Source organism: Aedes aegypti, chromosome 2, assembly GCF_002204515.2.
Source record: "Aedes aegypti strain LVP_AGWG chromosome 2, AaegL5.0 Primary Assembly, whole genome shotgun sequence".
Taxonomy (NCBI): domain Eukaryota; kingdom Metazoa; phylum Arthropoda; class Insecta; order Diptera; family Culicidae; genus Aedes; species Aedes aegypti.
The window spans coordinates 75,300,147-75,321,554 of record NC_035108.1 but is presented as its reverse complement, the minus strand read 5'-3'; the positions used below and the strand labels follow the sequence as shown (position 1 = coordinate 75,321,554).

At 38.2% G+C, this 21,408-nt stretch overlaps 1 protein-coding gene across 8 annotated transcripts in view; it reads right to left on the bottom strand.

The window, feature by feature from the left end:
• Positions 1–21,408, bottom strand: part of LOC5573780 (protein FAM133A) — a 341,803-nt gene that overhangs the window by 10,579 nt on the left and 309,816 nt on the right. For 5 of the 8 annotated variants that reach the window (XM_021841231.1, XM_021841232.1, XM_021841235.1 and 2 more), the window contains exons 3-4: positions 10,760–11,156; positions 8,700–8,837 (exon numbers count right to left, since the gene is read on the bottom strand). In XM_021841231.1, the coding sequence (XP_021696923.1) occupies positions 8,700–8,837; positions 10,760–11,156 (535 nt within the window). The remainder of the gene's footprint in view (positions 1–8,699; positions 8,838–10,759; positions 11,157–21,408) is intronic. The other 3 variants (XM_021841236.1, XM_001654747.2, XM_021841237.1) reach the window with 2 other exon arrangements.

Below are 21,408 nucleotides of genomic sequence, written 5' to 3'. Positions count from 1 at the left end.
TTTAAATTTCAAACTACCTACGTAAATTTTCTATTTCATTATGCCAATCAAAGGTACCCAACCCAGCTTATTTAAATACTATGAATTTTGATAGTTACAGGATATATTTCTGTGAAATTTATGTTATATTTGTGAATATATCTTTGAAAAATTCTGCTATGGACCTATGCACGGGTTCACTATTTGACGTTTTGGCGGTGCCGTGTTATTTATGTCACCATGGAAACTAGTGAATTTGGCACCGCTCAAACGTCAAATTAGTGAACTCGTGCATCGGTCCATAGATGGTTACGGGTTTCCTAAATGTTCATTGTGTAACTATTTGTGGGAATCAGGGTGAGTTTCTTTCCTCATTCATAGCTAATTCCACTCAAACCTTTGGATAAATCCCAATGAAGTTATCAGCAGATGTCTTACTGCAGATCCTCAGCGGATTGCTTCATTGCCCAAGAAGGATTCTTGAAAGAGATTTCTGGTAGATAAATGCGGTCCATTTCAGAGGATGTTTTCGACAACATTTCGTCAACAAGTTTCTCGGAGTGAGATTGTCATGTATTCTTCTCAAGACCCATAGTGAGCATTTGAGAATTTCATTAGCAATTTTCTTTAGCAGATTCAACAACTGACCTGTTAGATTTCTTGACCTTTTAGATTCTATAATTATATTTGAAAAATTTCTGACGAGAGCTTCTGATGATATCTTTTAGATCTTAAACTATTAAATTCTATAGAAAATTGGTAACGATTTCCTTGGAAAATTATTAATAAATTGCTGGTGGGTTTTTCCCAAAAATCTCTTTAGGGAACTGTTGGGGAAATATTTGATAAACCGCTTCGTGATGGACTTTTCCAGAGGTTTAAGCAATTTTCGTAAATAAGCTGTTGTGCGTTTCAGGTATAATATTGTGCCCGACAAGGATATTGTTTATTTGCCAAGATCTTTGGGAGACTTGTCCTTAACTTCTGAACATATTAGATTTGTTCAGGATGCCTGAAAAGATCACTATTCGATTTCTAGGGAGAGCTTCAACTGACGTCAGACAAGATAATTTGAATAGTACCGTAATCCGGGGTAACATTGATCATTTTTTTGAATATTTCGTTTGAAAATGCAAATGTAGCAAATTTTATATTTTTAAAACAACTACTGCCACCCATAGCTCGTGACTATATTCTGCATTTTGTTTTTTGAAAGACTTAAGCATGTTTAAAAAAATGTTTTAAGTGAATTTTTGATTTAGCTGATATGGGGTAACATTGATCGCCTATGTAAACAATGTTCGGTAATATTGGAAATGTCGTTGCTTACTTAAATCATTACCCCCGAAACCGAACATGAAGGCCAAACGCTTACGAGTCATTTACTTTTTAAGTAATTTTAAAATTAATAACACCACGAACCACTGAATACGCCTAAAAGTAGGCAATTTCCTAAGGGAATTCTATATTCTTAACAGTAATTCGTTAATGTTGCCTAATTGAGCATACTTATGAAAGTTTTGACAACGGAATCGTTTTCGGCGATGCCATTTTTAGTAAGAACCACATTTTCCTTCGTTTGTAGAACTTATGTGAGACGTGAATGTTCGGTAGCGTCATCCTTACCCATTGAAATCATTGTTTCGAAAAGTTGAAAGATTTACGCATAAGGTAAACGCAATTTGCGCAAAAATCTTCACTTTCATTAGCTTATGAATATAAGAAGGAGGAGCACCGTTCATGATTTGAAAATGTTCCTTCAATAAATGGCGATACGAACTTTTTTCGAGATGGGTCATTCCGCTCAATGTTACCCCGCTGATCAATGATACCCCGGATTACGGTACAACGTATATTAATATGGCAAATATGACAACAAAGAATGTCATTAACAGTTATTTCAGGAAGATTTGGTTTCAGGGGTCCGCGGGATGAAACTCGAAGGGGTAGCATCTCCAAAAAGGTTGGAAACCACTGAACTAGACTAAACCAAGGGTCGCGGGTTCAAATCCCGCTAGTCGAGGATCTTATCGTAAAGGAAATTTTCTCGAAATCCAAGCGTCTCATCAGCGGTGAAAGAGTACGCAGTGGTGGACAGTGATGAGAGCCGAAACAGCGGAGTACGCATTAGAGACGGCTAAAGCTGCTCTATGTGTTTACATCGGATAATCGGACGAAAGAGAGGTCAGTGTCAGAAATAGAGATACAAAACTATAGAGGACGAATGTCGCTGCTGTTCCCTTTGTTCTCGCTCAGAAACATGTCGGGTATATAAGTGTCAAACTGCATACTTTTTCGCAGTGACATTTATAGCCCCGCCTATCTCCGCCAGCAAAAGATGTTCCTGCAGCGACGTCAGCGACATTCTTCCTCTATAGTTTATTACCTCTATTGTGTCAGAGGTATTAAAGTGTCGATTGGATGGTAGAAATGCCGATTGAGAGTCGATCCGCGCTTTAACAAGCAGAAGCAGATTTTTTTTCAAGTGCTTAAGCTTTGTACACCTGGCAGGTGCTTGCAACGGGCCGGACAGATCCAGAATGTGGGGGAACGGGTCACCTTGTGAAAGACTGTACGCAGAGGCCAAAATGCATGCTATGCACTCCAGTAGATGGAAACGACCATGGCTTCCAATGCTCTGCCTATAAGAGGGCGATAAAAGGCCAATATTGAAAAAGATAACCCAGACGCCAGACCGATCTGAACCATTGCGACACCGCACAGCAGCTGTTGTGGCAGTCAACAACAGAAAAGTGTGACGTGGCAATTATTGCAGAGCCGTATCAAGTTCCACCTGATAACGGCAACTGGTTGGCGGATAGAACGGGAACGGCTGCGATACATGTTATTGGCAGATTCTCAATCCAAGAAGTGGACAATTCAGGTGAAGGCTTCGTTATCTAAAATGAATGTTTACATTAATGCAGTTTTTATGCGCCTCCGAAGTGAAAAGTGGTGCAGTTGAGCCAGATGGTGCATAAATTAACTGACAAGTTGATCGGGAGGAAGCCGATACTCATTGCAGGAGACTTCAATGCCTGGGCTGTGGTGTGGGGCAGCAGAGTGACCAACACAAAAGGATATAGCCTTAGCGACGCTAGATGTACGGAAATGGAGAAAAGGGAGTGAAGGACGGCTTTCGAGAAGCTAGGACTGCACTCAAACAAGAGATCAAGCTTAGTAAATCTACAAGAAGCTGTGCCGAGATGCAAACATCAATCCGTGGGGTAGTGTGTATCGAGTCGTTAAGACAAAGATCAAGAGTCCTTCGACAACAGTTGAGATGTGCCCAGACAAGTTGAAGTTGATCGTGGAGGGTCTCTTCCCGAAGCACGATCCAACGTTCTGCCCACAAACACCGTACGGCGAAGACGCAGAAGCAATAGTTGAGGAACGGCAAGTGTCTAACGACGAGCTTGTAGAAGAGACGAAACGACTAAAATCGAAGAAAGCCCTGGTCCATATAGAATACCGAACATAGCGCTGAAAGCTGCCATCCTGGCATACCCGGACATGTGCAGGAAGATGTTGCAGAAGCGCCTTGGCGAAGATAACTTTCCAGGGATATGGAAGATCCAGAAACTGATACTGCTGCCAAAGCCAGGGAAGCCACTGGGAGATCTAACCTCGTTTAGGCCCTTTTATCTGCTAGATACGCTTGGAAAACTCCAGGAAAGAATCATACTTAATAGGCTGACGATGTATACGGAGAGTGAGCGCGGGTTTTCGCAAATGCAGTTTGGATTCCGCAAAGGCTTATCGTTGGTAGACGCTATTTGAGCAGTACTCGAGTATACTGAGAAGGCGCCGAAGAGGAGATAGATACTGCGCCGTGGTCACGATAGATTTGAAAAACGCATTCAACAGCACAAGCTGAGAGGCCATCGTTGCAGAACGGTACAGAGTGCAGGTTCCCGACTTTTTGTGCAAGATCCTGCAGAGCTACTTCCAGAGCAGAATCCTGGTGTACGAAACAAATGAAGGGCAGAAGTCAATGCAAGTGACAGCGGGCGCCCCTCAAGGTTCCATTCTCGGTCCAACTCTTTGGAACGCGATGTACGACGGAGTCTTGGCACTTCTGCTACCCAGGAAGGTGAACATTGTTGGTTTTGCGGATGATGTTTCAATAACGGTGATGGGCGACACGCTGTAAGAAGTGGAGATGTCAGTTGGGAAAACAATTGACGCAATCGAGGGCTAGATGAGCAGAGTCAAACAACAGATAAATCACCTCAAAACTGAGGTACTGCTAGTCCGCAACTGCAAGGCGTTTCAGCAGATGGAGGTCAATGTCGGGAAGTATGTGATTGCACCGAAGCGTATGTTGAAGCACCTGGGAGTAATGATCAACGATCGGCTGAATTTCAAAAGCCACGTTGATTACGCATGCCAAAAGTTCGAGAAGGCAATGAACGCAATAGGTAGAATCATGCCAAACTTAGGCGGTCCTAGCAGCAGGACGAGGCGTCTGCTAGCTAACGTCTCGTCATCGATACCGAGGTAGGGACCTCCAGCTTGGGGCAAGGCACTAGAAACAAAGTGGATCGGACCGCGATCGAAGTAGGCTAGATCCTCCGTCGTGGACTAGGCCGAGTAGTTCGAGCGTCACTTAGTATCGGTGAAACTTTCAGGATCTTTGTTACAAATTGTGTTATAATTATGAATCTTTGTTCTAAGTGTTACGTCTGTTTGTCTGTGGTTGATCCATCACATTTCGAATGAATACAATTTGATTGAATAAAGGTAAATGTATGACTAAAATATGACCGAACAGGTTTTTAGTGATTGTAAGAAAGTATAACTGAATAAAACGTCTGGCATATTTAAGAATGGTCAATCAGCAAAAAAAAGTTCGCAGTTAATAATAAAGGAATTGCTCATTTTGCTGTGAATCAGGCTCTTTCCCAGTTGAGACGTAACACTTGATGAAAATTACTTCGTAAAAGAAGGGAAAATATAAATGCAAAATATTGAAAGCTCCAATCCAAAGATCTATAATTGCAACATAATAATAACGTAGCCTATATACATGGGCGAACTATATTTCATTTGAAATGCCAAAAAATCTCACGGCAGAACTCGAATGAACAACACATATTTAAAAGCATTTCGTCGATTTCTCTTTTCGCTTTCTTGGGCAGATCAATGTTATCGATTGCTACTCTGATATTAGTGGAAACAAAAAATATCTAAAAAAATAAAGCTCCAAGGAACAGCCTTTGTTTAAAGAAAGGTGAAATCTATTTTGATTTGAAACTGTATTTCTTGTATCATTTGACACTAAAATAAATCTGATGTCGTCAGTGGTATTCAATAGAAATGTTTAAACGAATGACATCTTAAGAAATCCTTAGTTTCAGATTTATTATGCCAAACGAACATTATACCAAACAACTTCATGCCAAATGACCTACCTCCGTAGAAAACTCAGTTATACTTTCGGATACTTTGAACTACTCAATATTTTTTCCAGGAATTCTTGAATATTTTCTATCGAATGTATTGCATCAAAAACACAAGGCATTAGTTCATGAGTTCATCACATATCCAGAAATGTCTCAAGAGATTCCTTCAAATATATTTTTAGAATTCATGGTTCAATTCATGATTAGATCAAACACTTATTTTCAAATATTTATCTACTTTGTTTTTTTTTTTCGTATTATCTTCTACATATATCTGGTCATTTTGCAAGAGCTATGCCATAAGTTTTCTATGAATTCCATCAAAGGTTACTCCAATGATCTCTTTTTTGTGATATCTTTCTGTTTCTTAACTTTTTTCTAACGCCTTCAAAATGGTTACAATAATTTTTTGTGGGGTTCTTGGAATTTTTGCATAATTTGAAGAATTTTTCTTGAAAGATTATCTAGAGATTTCTACATTAACATTCTCAAAAAAATATTTGAGCATTCATTCAGAAGCAAGCTTTAGGATGCACTGGTTGAAGACCTGAAAAAAAAACTTCGTGTCCAGCGGAGGATGAAATACTGGTGAGATCATTTCATGCTTATGATAATTCGTTTTTATCGTTGCAAAGCTAGGGTAATTTGCCCATTATTGCGGTATTCCCTATTATTGCGGTATTAGAATTAAACACTCATTATTAATCGAAAACTCTATTTTCTATGGATATTATTGATGATGATGAAAGCTTATAGTGTTCCCAAGCTGTGCCAAATAAATGCTTTGGAAATTAAACGATTTTGATCGATGGAAGAACAATTTTAAATGATGCATCAATAAAAGCCTATATTTTTAACCAGTCCCTCTATTTACGGACGGGTTTTCATAAGCGTGATTTTTTAAGTTAAGAACCAAAACAATTATATGCAGTAGGTATATCAGTTCAGTATGAATGTAGTAACATGATAGATATTGAATTTTGAATTTCTATATTTTTGAGAAAAAGCATATACCGCAATAATAGGACAATGGAAATAGCTGTTTGCCTATTATTGCGGTATCTGTAAATAACATTCAAATATCTGATTTTTCAATAGTCATTTTAAATGTAATTGCTGGAAACATTAATCATATTATTAGGGTACTATTTTGTAACATAATTTTGTGTCATTCATACATTTATTTGGACAAACAAAAGATATCTGTTTATCTATACCCTGTAGTTGCTCTTTTTTACAAATATATTGCAAATAAACACAATGTTTTACCGAAAAATCACGTAAACTGATTGAAAATCGGAAAACATGGCAAAAATGTGTTGAAAAACTAAAATACAAATTGATTGTAAGGAAGCAATTTTTTGAAATTGCATTGGATTGGTGAAAACTAGTGGAAAATATTTTTAAAAGCACCCAAATTGTGGTTGTATTTGAGTCAAAAAATCATTTCTTATATTGCGACTAGTGGTCTTAGATGGAAGAACGTTGTCTATTTGCGTTAACATTGTTCAGCTACGACGGAAGAGGAGACGAAACCGGCAGAAAATTATTCGATACTGTTGATTTGTTTTCAAATCGTGACAAAAAGTAATTAATTAGTTTTCTTTATAGATACGTCCAAAGTCACACAAACTGACAGTACCGTGCAGTGTCATTAACATGGAGGGAGCATAATTTCAATGCTAGAACATTGTGTGACATTGAATGTATACTGAATGTAATAAAATCTATGATTTTTGGTATACCGCAATAATAGGACGGCACTACCGCAATAATAGGACGAAATACCGCAATAATAGGACAGAGTAAGAGCTTCAGATTAATGTTAAAAAAATGTATGTTTGATTCCAAAATTTGCTTTTTTACTTTACTATACTCCAGATAAAGGATAGTTTTAACAGTTCAAAATGCAAAATACTACAATATTTAGGTTTTAGGCACTGAAATACGATTTAAATTTCAACACCGTGCTTAAGTCCTCCATAATAGGACGGGTACCCTACTTTTTTTTCAAACAAGCTATGAATGGTTCGTCACTACAAATGTCGACTTTTTCGTATTTCATTTAAATTTAATGTACTATTATATTTTCGTCATTGCTAAAAATAACCTTTGAATAGTTCGAAATTACGAATGTCGACTTTTTTATAATTTTTACTGCGATACAAAAATTCAAAACTAGTTTTAAGTGAAGGTCGTATTTTCCCTCCTAATCCATGGATCGCATCACCGATCAAAGGTGACTCCCAGATCTTTTTCCTCCCTCACTAACCACACCTGTCCCGTGATGATTGTGGAGATGCAGAGGTATTCTCGGTCTTTAGAAGCAACGATCATTACACAATAACGTTCCTTCCCCTTCATAACTGACTGTAAGGACTTGGCCGGCGCCGTTATTGATCAATAAAATGAGAGCTGCTAAAATTGCACTTCGAGAATATGTGGAAAATTCCATCCCTTATTCATTTGGATCGAAGTGCAATTCTTACCGGTTCAGATCAATCACGGAGTAGCAACCATTGACATGTACCGTCAGTCTATGCTATGCTATGCTATAAAGTATTTTCGAAGAAGTATTTTTTGAACATTTAGATAAATAACGAAATAGATTCCAGGAGAAATATAGGAAACATTTTTTAGATAAATTATTATTATTTATCTTTACTCGCGCCTTTGGCGAGTTCGCCACTGTTTTTTTTTAGATAAAATTTGCTATAATTCCTGGCGGAAATCTAAATATAGTATTGGGAGCAATACCTCAATAGATACTTCTATTTAAATTCTTGAATTATACACCAAAGGTACCTTTGGAAAATTCTCTAATATATGTAAAAAGTTTTGAAGGATTTTCGAAGATGTTCTTAGCAACTTGAGGGAGATTGTCTAGAGTAATTTGTTCGAAACCCCTCTAGTGAAATACTACAGTATTGACGAGAAAAATTTGTTCAGTAATTGCTGTAGGATTTATTATGTACTGGAGAGATTCCAATTTCTCGACAAGAGCTTTCAAACAAAAATATTTTTAAATACTTCGAAAAACCAAGTGCAAATAGAGAGCCGGTCTCAGAAAAAAATATTTTAACTAATTGGGTTCCAATTTTTTTCGGCAAATATGAAGAATCCAACTGTCGTTCGATTAGTCATTCACCTTTTCGGCTTAAACGGCTGGTTCTTTGGATTTGTGCTTTAGAAGTTTAAATCATTGATGTGTGGTCGTCTTAATCTTGTGCTTGAGTCTTAGCTGTTCAATCTCACTTATTCTCTGTTATGTTTGAATATTATCCTAATATTTAAAACAACGAAACATATTCTTACCTTTTTTGCACTTCTTCTGGATGGTGCGGGTCTGGACGCAGGACTGTTCACCCTTCTTCAGCGAAAGCGTCCGGGAGCGGGTGTTGGACTTGGCGTCACACTCTGTCCAGGGTCCCTTGGTGTACCGGCACTGTGAGTCTACCGAAGTGAACGGGGGAGGTCCATTTGGAAAGTGGGTTGCAGCATCCGGCAACAAAAGCAGCGGCACAGCAACAGAGGAAAAATAGAATTCCGGAAATGGAAGATGAAATGTTGGAGTTATTCGAAGCGTGAGAAAAATTCCGCCTCTCGGTTTGATCCTAAAATATTTGTTAGTTTCGTTAGCGGGTTTGTGTTAGCGTTGGTTTTTGAATTGTGGACCGGATTTCGCTTCGCGTATTTGCACGTTCATTCAAGTATCCAGCAAGAGAACCACACATTACAGCATCATACATTAATCACGTAACGAGATTATGGGCACCATCCACATAAAGATTTTGTGGAAGGAAGATTGTTACTCTACTTTGGATATTAAGACTAAGTCAAGAGCTTAATGCTAGTTGACGATGTCAGATGTTCAGAGCATTGAATTCATAGAATTGACCTACATTTTTAGGGAATTAGGACTAGAAATAAATGGCCAGAAAAAGCCACGGTTACGCAATCAATGAATGTCACTTGATCACACTTTGGCCGCATCATTTTTCTCCATGTACCTCCATTTGTATTAGAATTCCTAACAGATTGCCATTTTGTGGTCTGGAATAGTATCCATTACGGTACAATCACTTTGAACGACGACGGTTCTGTTTCTACAGCGAAAACAAGATATCCCTCTTGTTTTCTCTGCACACATCCAATAGCTAGTAGAACTATAGATAACTACTGGCTCTCTGTGGGCTGAACTATGGCACAGACAAACAGACGTAACGCTTTGAGTATTTTTTTTTTCAAACTCCATCGCCCTTTAGCACACATCATCATCTGGTACTTATGTTGCACAAAATACGATTATGTACAACGAGGCCAGCAAAAGGCGCTAGTGTGAAACGTCAAACACGAAGGAAAACGATGCGCGCTCCTCTAGTTGTGAAGTATATAACAAAGGAAATTTGTAATAACCGTTTAAAGCGTGGTCGATGGAAATTTCCCCAGTGTTACGTCTGTTTGTTTGTGACTATAGTTATAGGATTGCGATATGGACGCCGGCACATGAAGAATGGCACGCGGTTGAATGTTCTCTTCTGTTCGCATTATTCAAACAAACCAAACGGATTCACAGCGGGGATTTCCGGTTTTGAGTTGGGTTAGGTTAGGTTAGGTTGGGTTACATTCAACTTTAAATCCCGGTTGCAGTGTTGTGAAAAACTCAATTTCTCACATCTCACGCTTGAGATTTTTCATGCGTGAGTTGTCAATCATGCAACTCAGCAGTCAAAAAATCATGGATGAGTTGGCTCACCTTTTTAACTCATTGTCTCGTATATCCACAGTTTACTCACACATGGCAATAATTTCTTGTTAGTCTAGTAAAATTATGTTAATCCTTTCTAACGTAAACAACAACATTCGGGATTCACGAGTTTTTGCAGGGTTTTGGGACTAAATCATTTTTTTACGGTTTGAGTTGATTGAGTTGATTTTGCGTCAAAATTTCAAGCGTGAGATTTGCGAAGCAGATCTCTAATGAGTTTGCTCTCACGGGAGAGCGTATTGATTGAGATTTTGAGTGTGAGTTATCAACACTGCCCGGTTGTTACTGTTTTGGAAGGGTCTGGCTGGACCGTATCGGTTGATTAGTTACCTTCATGCAAACTTACTCACTATACTCATATGTGCACCGTTGATAAAATATTGTTCAACCTCTGTCTACAGTTTGAGGCAAGTAGTTTACGATAGGTGAAATGGGCAGGTGTACAACTCAAACCTCAAAGTCAAAAAGTTTTGTTTGTGTTAGTGTGTTAAATTTAAACAGCTCTGTGAAGCGAATTAGTGCCAATCGTAAGCAAATCAAAGGCCAAATTCTAACTAAAATCCAATTGTTAACATAAAAATAAAAGAAAAAAACTCTCCGAACTTACTCTGCGCCTGTCGGTTGGACTCGGGTTTTGATTTTGGGTTTTGTTGTTTGTTTTGTTTGTTGTTGTGGTAAGGCCCCGAGGAGGAAGGTGATGATGATGATGAAGATGATGATGTTGGTGAGGAGTTGAAGTGTTTGTCTTTTTTGCGGTCTTTCTTACCAGCGACTCCGCCATTTTTGGTGCCCCGTTCGTTCCGGATTAGCACCTCGCGGTCGTCTTCCTGCCAGAACTCGCTCAGGTCGTTGACGGGCGCGCCGGCATCGGGGAGGGACTTTTTCGACTCGGACACGTCGCTGGTGGACGCTGCCGCTGCCGCCGCGGCTGGCGTTCCAAGCGTCTGCGTGGGGAAGGTCGTTAGCGACGCCAGCGCCAGGAACGATATTACCAGTATGTTCATCTGAAATGGTAGGAGTGGTGGAAGCTGCTTAGAATGGTGTTAATTTTTGAAGCGTTAAATTAGTACTTTACAATTTAATTTCACTAGACTTAGAATATGTTGGGAATGACATAACAGTCGTGCTTTGTGTACCTGATTTAGGGCCGATTTCTTCACCATTGCTAAATCTGTAAACCACGTTTACCCATATAGTTAAGCTAGGTTTAGGGCTTAAGCGGAGGTGAAGAAACCGCTTATTTATAAAATAGCCCACGTTAAGTGGCCCTTAAAGGGGGGTCCGTAGTCTTGAGGTTCGCTTCATAAGCGGAAGGTCATGGGTTCGATTCCCAGCTCCTTTACATAAAAAAACCCTTCCAGTCACCAGAAGACACCGCAAGGAGGACCGTGCTTTGGGGAGCACATTCATCCTCCGTCAGTACCAGATGGTGACTGAGACAAATTGAGCCTCAAACGACTCAGGAACACGGCAAAACGAACCACCGCAAGAGCAATGGACTATGGCTTATATGGAAAATGATTGGTCTAACAGCAGAACACTTGCCTACCTGCTCGGTGTGAGAGTAAAAGAGTAGAAGAGAGTGAAAGTAGATGAAAATATAGATAAGTTCAAAATAGATTTGTATCGGTAATAGAAGTTACAGATCACCTATGATTCCGGAACAGTGGTGGCCACGAGCACAGAGTGCCTTTCAAATAAATATAAGGAAAAAAGTGGCCCTTAGCCTTCTGTTCAGTAACTATATATCTACTTTCTCGCAGAACCAAGCAGGTACGAGAAATCTTAGGGTTCGATTAACATTAACCATCTTCGGTAGGGAACTTTGACCGTAGAGCTATGGAAAATCATGGACGAGAACAGCTTTCCCGGGAAGCTCACGAGACTGATAAGACCGACGGTGGAATGTTTACAAAATTGTGTGAAGGTTTCAGGCGAACAATCCAGTTCATTTGGATCCCGCAGAGGACTGCGACAAGGCGATGGACTCTCGTGCCTGTCTAGCGTCAATATTGCGCTAGAAGGTGTTATGCGGAGATCCGGGCTTAACAGCCACTTACGATTTTTACGAGATCCAGTCAATTTGTTTGCTTCGCGGATGATATGGACATTGTCGGCCGAACATTTGAAAAGGTCAGACCTGTACACCCGCCTGAAACGCGAGGCAGAAAGTTGGACTGGTGGTGCCGAGCGCGACAAACGTTACATTTCTTACATATCTTATAACCACATCTAGCTTGAAAGAGTGAATTTCGTAGCTGTAGTGTGAATTATGAGATATATGTATCATATGAAAAAGTTTCTAGATTTTCAAACCATCATATCATCCAATACCTGAATCGATCCGTAACCTGTAATTGAATCTACCTCCATCAGAAACCAATCATGCTGAATGCATAACATCAGCTCGGCTCGGCTTGCTCGCTGCACTTGTTCGAATTCACTTTGTACCTTTGGCCCTCGATGTCTCTGCAGGGACCATCCAGATGCGAAAGCCATACCCATACATCACCAGACCACTGCTGGGCCACAAATTTTAATCAATATTGGCAGCATGTGAAGCGTTTTCCGAATGCAGAAACTCGCGCTGTCCTTCCCTGGCTAGGCACACTAAATCATCTCGCCATTTAAACACACAAAGTTGGATGAACCTAATCTCCAATGCAGGAAGAGATGCACACTTCCCTGATGATGATGATGACGATGATGCCAGAATCCAAACACACACATTTCGGTCACGTACATTTCAAAAGCGGTCGGTTGGTGCCTGACCAGGCCGGCCAAAAAGATGAAACTTTTCCATTCTAACGTCGCATAGTAGTCAAAATTTAAGCAAATGCTGGCCTAAAACATAAATCTAACCTAAAACGTTCAAACCCCTAATTTATTGACAAAACATATTTGCGTACCAATTTCAAACAGAATATCGTGGGCAAACTTTAATGCGATTTTGCACTGTTAACAACAAAAAATGCGATATTTATAACAAGTCTGATCATCTTATGGTCTAATTAGCTGTGTGACAAAAATATACATTTTCATTTCTTGGTAAAAAAAGCTCAAATGGAGCCATAATACGTTGAACACCACGAAACGTAAAATGATCCTTTACCACGAAGGGTAAATGATCCTTTAATTGCGTTTTCTGGATTTCTTACACAAGCTTTGAAAAAAAAATCAAAATTTTTGGAGAAGTTTCATGTTATACACTTGTTAACATTAAAAATAGGCAAACATTTTAAATACTCTCGAAACATCTTTAAAAGGTCATAGGTTCATAAGGTCTATTGTTTCACTGGTTTCAAGGTTAATTTCAGTTGACAGTTCAATACTTAAGAAATTATGAACAGTTAAAGAGTTCTCAAACTTATTTTTTAAACTATTAGCCAGTTTCGGCCCATTGTCCATCGCTGTAACCGTAACGGCATGTCGGTCCAGATCCGGAACACCACACCGGACGACTGGTCTGTGTAATAATAAATTCTAATTACTGATGGCACCTCTCGAAGGCTCCGGGCGGCTCAATTGCAGAGTTTATTACTTTGGTGCATGGCAGCACACGGCCTGGCCAAGCAATCCAATATCAGCCCTAGAACACATTGTGGCTATTTGGAGTCTGACTGGTTCCGGTGGAATGATGGCGATAACTGCATTTGGGACCTGGGAGACGGATGGCGGGGGTCACTTTCTGAATAATTAAAACTGATTGCTTCACACTCCCTTTTACGGGTCGACTGATGTTGGTCCCAGGTGACGCCCAAACGATCCGGATAAGCGACGGTTCTACGGGAAAACACCAGACATGGATAAATCGTCTGGAAACGGAAGAGTTTTTGACGCCTCCAGGCTAGCACGCTTAGAGGTCTTCCTTGATGAGAGAGCACAGCTATCCCGACCAGAATCACATAACAAGATTACAACACATTGCCATCGACAGCAGTTAGAAATAACAGAAATTGATATAATTTTGTTATCAAGATAATTTGCAAAAACTTTGTTATTTTGTAACATCTTAGAAACGTGTTCTGCTATGATTATAATAGGATTTGCTATGTTATTATTTTATTATCTACTAACGGTACATGCTTCAAAGGGTGATATAAAACAATCATATCAGGAAAACACCCAGGGCCCAGATAGCCGTAGCGGTAAACGCGCAGCTATTCAGCAAGACCAAGCTGAGGGTCGTGGGTTCGAATCCCACCGGTCGAGGATCTTTTCGGGTTGGTAATTTTCTCGACTTCCCAGGGCATAGAGTATCTTCGTACCTGCCACACGATATACACATGCAAAAATGGTCATTGGCATAGTAAGCTCTCAGTTAATAACTGTGGAAGTGCTCATAAGAACACTAAGCTGAGAAGCAGGCTCTGTCCCAGTGGGGACGTAAACGTCAGAAAAGAAGAAGAAGATCAGGAAAACACATTCTGTTATAATCTTGTTTCTTCCGTCTGGTCGGGATGGTACAAACGCCAAGTTAGACGTGACTGGGTTTGGTTTCTGAGATGCCGTCGCACAAGTAACATTGATGTACTGTTTTGGACAGTATCTCAGTTCTATCTATTCTTCGATTGAAATGTAAAGTTTCATAGGAAGAAGAATACTGAAGCGATAACTGACTAGACTGTCAAGTAGACGAAGCGTTTCCAGGAATTCCTTGACATGGTTTTACACAGGTTGTCTGAAGAGTAAATCGACTGCCCTTGGGGAAATTTTACTCTACGTATGATTGCAATATGCGTGAAGAAACTTTGGTGGAGTAAAATATATACGGTCCTCGTTTAGTAGTTGCTGAACACGAACATAATTGGGTTCTTTGGTCATCCAACTGGAGAGAACAATCAATCGAACCCTAGTAGGATCCTACTCGTACAATTTTATCATTTATTTGCTCAGAATTTTGATTAGGAGCGGTTTTTTGCGCGGAAAGCAAAAGTGTCCCGCGTCTCCAGAGCGATTTCTTTCTCAGATAGTTTGTATGCGTTAAGTGAAGCAGGAAGTGGATTGTGGCTGCTCAGTCAAGGATGAAAGATCAATTGGTGAGCTCGTTTCATGCTTTTATTTTAAATCTGTTAAGTGTGTATGACTGTATGTAATCGTTACAACGCAGTGTGTTGGATTTCGTCGCTTTCATGCGCTGTTTGAATAGCGCCCAATCCGTTGAATTTAGCGATATGGTTTGTTCTGAAAAGTTTCTTGGTATATTAAAGTGCATCTGTTGATGCAAAAAGCTTTGTGATGAATCCACCAAGCAGTGAGATAGAAAAACTTTTTCGGAGACACGATTTTTCTATCTCTTATGCTTTTTGCGAAATATGCCGTTATATGTAAATGGCCCCTATCAATCATGTTTTTGTCATATCTTTTTTCCAAGATTTTTAACCTTAATTAATCCCGTGTTTTTGCTTAACATATCATCACACTTTCGTTTGAAGTAACAACGTTATTTATGAATTATTCTTTTCTCAAAGGGTAGTTTAAGCCTCTATAACTGCCTTCGGCGCAAAATGGCGCAAATCTCTTACCATGAAAGTACCATGCCTTCCCTCGCGGCAGTTGATAAAACTTTCGTCTACAAGTGTATTTTCATAAGTTTTTACTATCAGACAAATAAGCATTATTAAAACGATTTCGTCTGATAATTCCTTTACTTTAAGATATAGAGAGATGCGATGTTCAGCAAAAACACGCGTTTTAAGAACAACTTTGTAGAATACCGTCGATGGGGGTGACAATGGGTCTAGGGGGTGAGATTGGGTCAAAACGGAAAAATATGATTTATGAAATATTTCAACTAATAACGCTGATATTACTAAAATTAATAATTCATATGTTAGGGAACATATTATTACACGTAATTCATCACAATATACATTTTTAGAAATAGTAGTTTTTGTTTACTATATCAATAAACTTGTATGTTGACACTAGATAAAATTTTAAACATTAAATTTCACCTGTGCAAAGTATCACGCATGTACTTTAACCTCTATCGTTATATTAGTAGGAGGTTGAAAGTCTTTTCATTACACTTCACACGTATTTTCCGGAATCTTTTTGATTTTTCCACAAAAATTTATTTTTTTTTCGGTACGGTGTCTAAAACATCAAAAATGGGGGTGAGATTGGGTCAAGCAAGATCGGTAGTACCGTTTTGACTCATATTCCGAACACTTAAGGCCAACAGTGACTTCAAATGCATCTGATAGGCATAAATAAGCTAATGTTTGTGAAAATTTTGATTTCTCTGCAAAGTCTAACTGTTAGCTGTTGGGTGTGCCGATAAAATTGTTTGTTTAAACTTATTAAATACTGTTTTTAGGTAAAAGTATGAAACAACATTTTGATTCAAATGCCGAACACTGTGTTCAATCTGTCTCATATTCCGAACACCTTGACTCAAATTCCGAACAGCACGAATAAATCGTATTCAAAAGAAAAAAATCGCAAATAAATTTATCTGAGCTGGTTGTGCTGGTCTCCAACTAGAGAATCATAGCTACTCCCGATGTATAAAATCGATTGGAAGCCGTTAAATTGAATTGCAATCGACTGCTGTTTCCTTGTAATTTGATGACATATTTCAGTGAAACATTTCAACCAAACCGCCATACAAAAACCGAGTGTTCGGAATATGAGTCTGTTCGGAATTTGAGACAAAACGGTAACAGAAATTGCAAGTCCTCTTTTTTAACATTTTTCGGTGCTGACTGTTCTCTTTTTTCATTCAGATGTGTTTATTCATTCTAAACACAGAATCTCTGAAACATCAAACAAGTCTACTTGAGTAGTCCGTTCCTTGAATAACAATGCAACGCATTTTGACAACTTCTCAAACCAGCAACTGTGTTTCGTGAGTAGCAACATCGTAAAATTTTATCAAATAGATTTATTTTTTGGAATTTAATTATTTATCATTAATTTCATACTATAGAAACATCTCACGGAAGTACAAATGAGTTGGATCGCTGAAATATTGAGATTATGACGTCAACATCTGCCTGAAATGTATTGATCGTGGAATGTCGCACCGAAATTTAACTATTTGCGAAGGTTTAAAACAATCACTGTTTCAGTACACCTTTGGGGAAACTGAATAGGATTTATGGCAATGGAGATGAGACTTTGAAGACAATTTGAGGCCTGGTTCTGCATTCCAAATTCTTACCACGGTCGTACGCTGTTAAACTTGATACGTAATAATGCTTCCGAGCACGGTTCCGGGTCATTTGGCCGAGTGCCGTTCGGCCGAACGCCATTTGCCCTAAAGGGTCATTTAGCCGAATGCCATTTGGCCGAATGCCATTTGACCGAATGCCGTTTGATCGAATGCCGTTTGGCCGAAATTGAAAACAATAGTGAACTACAGGTAGCACGCTGTCAATACTGAGAGAAGAAAATCCTAAATTCCACTTCTCTGCTAGCGGTCATAGCTGCCAGCAGAGGTTTTCGCATTGTATTTGTGGTCAGCTTTTGACAGTAATTAAAACGGTTTACTACTTATTCGTTCTTCTGTAGCATCTGTTTGGTTTGATGCTTCGAATCGTACTTAGTAAATAAATTCATAGTTCCAGCAACCACGAGTTTAAGCTTCTTCTTGTCACAAAGGAAAAAACAGTGAGAGTTAAATTTGAAGTAGAATAACATCTCAGCTAAGTTAACCCTTTTTCAAATATGAAAGAACAGCCTATGATCAAAAGAAGGAAAAATCTCTTATAAAAATTTAAGCGAGTGAAATGCAAATAATTATTATATCTATAACTACAAACAATTGCCCATGATTTTAAGAAGGTAAAATTCCCAATTAAAAATAAGCTTATTTATTGCCAATAGTTATGGAACCAGTACAAATCGAAAAAATAGCCTATGTTTAAAAGAAGGAAAACATTCTGATGAAAATCACTTGAAACGCTAGTAGCATAAGCATAGCAAAGATAAGCAATTAGGGCGGAGTTAAAAGGTACAAGGTACTCCAATCTACTTTTTTGTTTCCCTAGCATACCGTAACCCAGAAACGAACCAACCATTAGCTTAGAGTCTTGACGCGAGTTCACCACTTCGCACAGTGCGTTGCTCCATAGACAAAAATCAAATTTCAAATTATTTTATTTGGCGGTAATAAGTATCCACAAGTGTTTATTGATATCATCCGTTATTGAAACATGTATTTATAAGCTATACAAAGCACTGAAATCACCACAACAAGCGTCGAAAGTGACAGTTGTTGGAGTAGCAGAAAAACTAGATTTTGTCGCATGTTTTCAGCAATCTTTCAACTAGCACGGAGAGTGTTGAAACCAATATATTCAATCAAAATCTAAAAGAGAACATGACTGAAGGTTGGTAAAGTATGTTTGATGTGATAAGAACACCAATTTTTACTTGAAATGTGAGAAATCGGCACGTTGAGTTGATTATGAAATCAAACTTATGAAATAGTAACATGTAACTTTGATTATCGATTCAAAAAAAGTTCCACCGAGTTCCACCCAAAATCATCCACAGACATGTTTCTTAGAGTGTCCTCTGATAGGTCTGAAAGATACAGCTGCAACTCCCTGCAACTCTTCGAGATTTTTGACTATTTTTAGATATACTCCTTAAGCAGCACAAGTATCAAAATGAGTTGTTTGTGATAAAAAATCCGAAAATCTTGCGACGCTATGTGGTCTCGGCTCAACCAGACATTACACCAGAGCAATTTTTTGCTTAAAATAATATATCTTAAATGTGGTTTCCAAGATTTTATTCATATATATAAAAAAAAACTGAAAAATTGAAAAATAAAACCGACTTTTTTTACTTGGAGACGTATAAGTCACTTTTGCAGCTACGAGCGAGAAGAAACATATTTGCAAATAACTTCTTACATAATTATGAGTAATAAAAGTACAAATTTCTAGGTTTTGCTTGGAAAATAGTGAGATTGGCGCTTGGGACAGTTTTGCGATTATGCGTATATTATATGTCATTTATGCAAATTGTAGCTCTTTTGATCAGAAACAACTTTCTCTTCCATACCAAGGTGCTCAAATGGCTTGATCTTCCAGTTTTGATTTTTGTCCCGCATCTCCATACATTCAACGCACTGTGCTTCGTCCTGAATTAACGGATAGTTTTAATTATTCTCTTGGAGCACTAATAAAGTGACAAACATGACGTTCGGCCACTTCATAAAAATGAAAAAAAAAAAAATAATTAGCTGATTGGGCCTCACTTATGAGCCCTACTCATCAGCGTTTAAGCAATTTGATTATTTTTTTGTACGTAATTCGGCCAAACGGCATTCGATCAAACGATCCATTCCGCCAAATGGCATTCGGCCAAATGGCGTTCAGCCAAACGGCATTCGGCCAAACGGCGTTCGGCCAAATGGCCGGACAACACAAACACTTACACTCGAAGTTGTCATAGGATAAAGATCAACAAATATATTTAAAGAACGATGCTATTTTTGAAGAATAATAAATTCAACAATGTTTAATATTACAATAACTGAGCACCGAAGATATTACGGAGAAATTTTTGCAGATAATGATGACATTTTGAAAAAATAAATAATTATGTTTCCAACGTTGAACAATGAGTACCAGAAACAATTAGTTTTGAACTTCTGCAATATTTTGTAAAATAAAACGTCCTGTCTTCTGATTCAAAATTGGATAAAGAATGAGTACATGTACAAGAATAATTAATCCTATATAGACACTTATACATGCATGCTAATCACTTTATAAAGCGTAGTTAAACATATAAATAGATTGGTCATTGGTTTCTGATGAAAAGTATGTCTGCCCAAAATAGACTTACGATCATTCATTGTGCAAAATATATCAGTTGAGCCAAACGATATTTCATACAAAATAATACAAAATAATGTTTTAAGGTGATTCGACCAAATGTACTTTCGACCAAATGTCATTCGACCAAACGTCATTCGACCAAATGTCTTTGGACCAAATGTCCTAAAGCCTTGTCAGGCACACCCAAATTTGTCGTCTGTAATCCACTAAATATTACTAAAGAATTCTGTAAAGATTATCTTAAGCCTACCAAACATCGTTCCAAAAAAAGGTTTTGACAAAATCCAACGAAAATTTCACAAATGAGACGATTGCAACAAGAACTCACACCAGCTAGCTGTCAAAGCTATTTTTCAAGACATTTATCGTGGATCTCAACAGGAAACTGTAGAAAATTATCAAGAATATGTCAGGAATTTATGGAACCTATATTAGTTTTATTTAAAACATAGTACTGGACAAAAAATCATACAAAGCCAGTGAGTAAAAGTTGAATTTTTAATTGCTTTTTGACAGAGTGCCATTGTTAGCATTTTATTAGTAATTGAGTAGATAAAAAACCAAAACAGCATACTTAAAAAATATGAACCCCATCGATAGCACAAAACTCTTGCAAAAGAAGCGAGATAAAAGATTCCTCACATTCATTCATCAATTAAGAAACCAAGAATCCTAGTCAGTAATTTTTCTAAAATTCAACTTCTTCAGAATGCTTCCAAGAATTTCTTATAGTCTCTCAGACTTTATATAATATTTCAAGTTGAACATCTAACTGATATTCCTCCCAAGAATTTTACAAAAATTCCTCCACTTGAAACTTTTTATTTTCAAGAATTCTCCCAGGAATGTCTCCCGGGAAACGCCAAGCATAATTTTTGGAGAAAATCCTAAAGTAACCTCTGATAAAACCTGTGTGAGCTTCAAAGTCATCCTTAATGGAACTCCTAGACTTTCGAGGAAGTTTTGGAAGATTTCATGGATATTTCATGATGATCCGAAACAAAAATGACAATCAAAAACAAAAAAAAAAATCAATCGAATCTCGGGATAGTATTTTGCAGGATTTTTTAAAGGATTTTTTTTTCGAAAAACATTGGGCAGAGTCTCGAAAGAAATTGTGCAGGAATGATTAGAGGTATTATTGCAAAAATTGCTGTAGCATTAACTGGTGTGAAAACTTAAAGACTTTTGAAGCTTGCATGGGAATGTTTTGTGAAACATGTTGAAGAATATTTGGAAAAACTGCAGCACGCTATGTCTGAACCAGGCGATTGTAAAACTCGGATGTACATCGGATTTTTTCTCGCTAGAGATCAGTACTTGGTCAATATTTTCATAATCGGAAGGTTTTAAAATATTCTATCGTTTAAATTTTTTCCATACATTTTGTATGGGCTGAAATTCGTCAAAAACGGGGTTTTCATGGGTTTTAGTATGAAAAATAGCTAAAAAG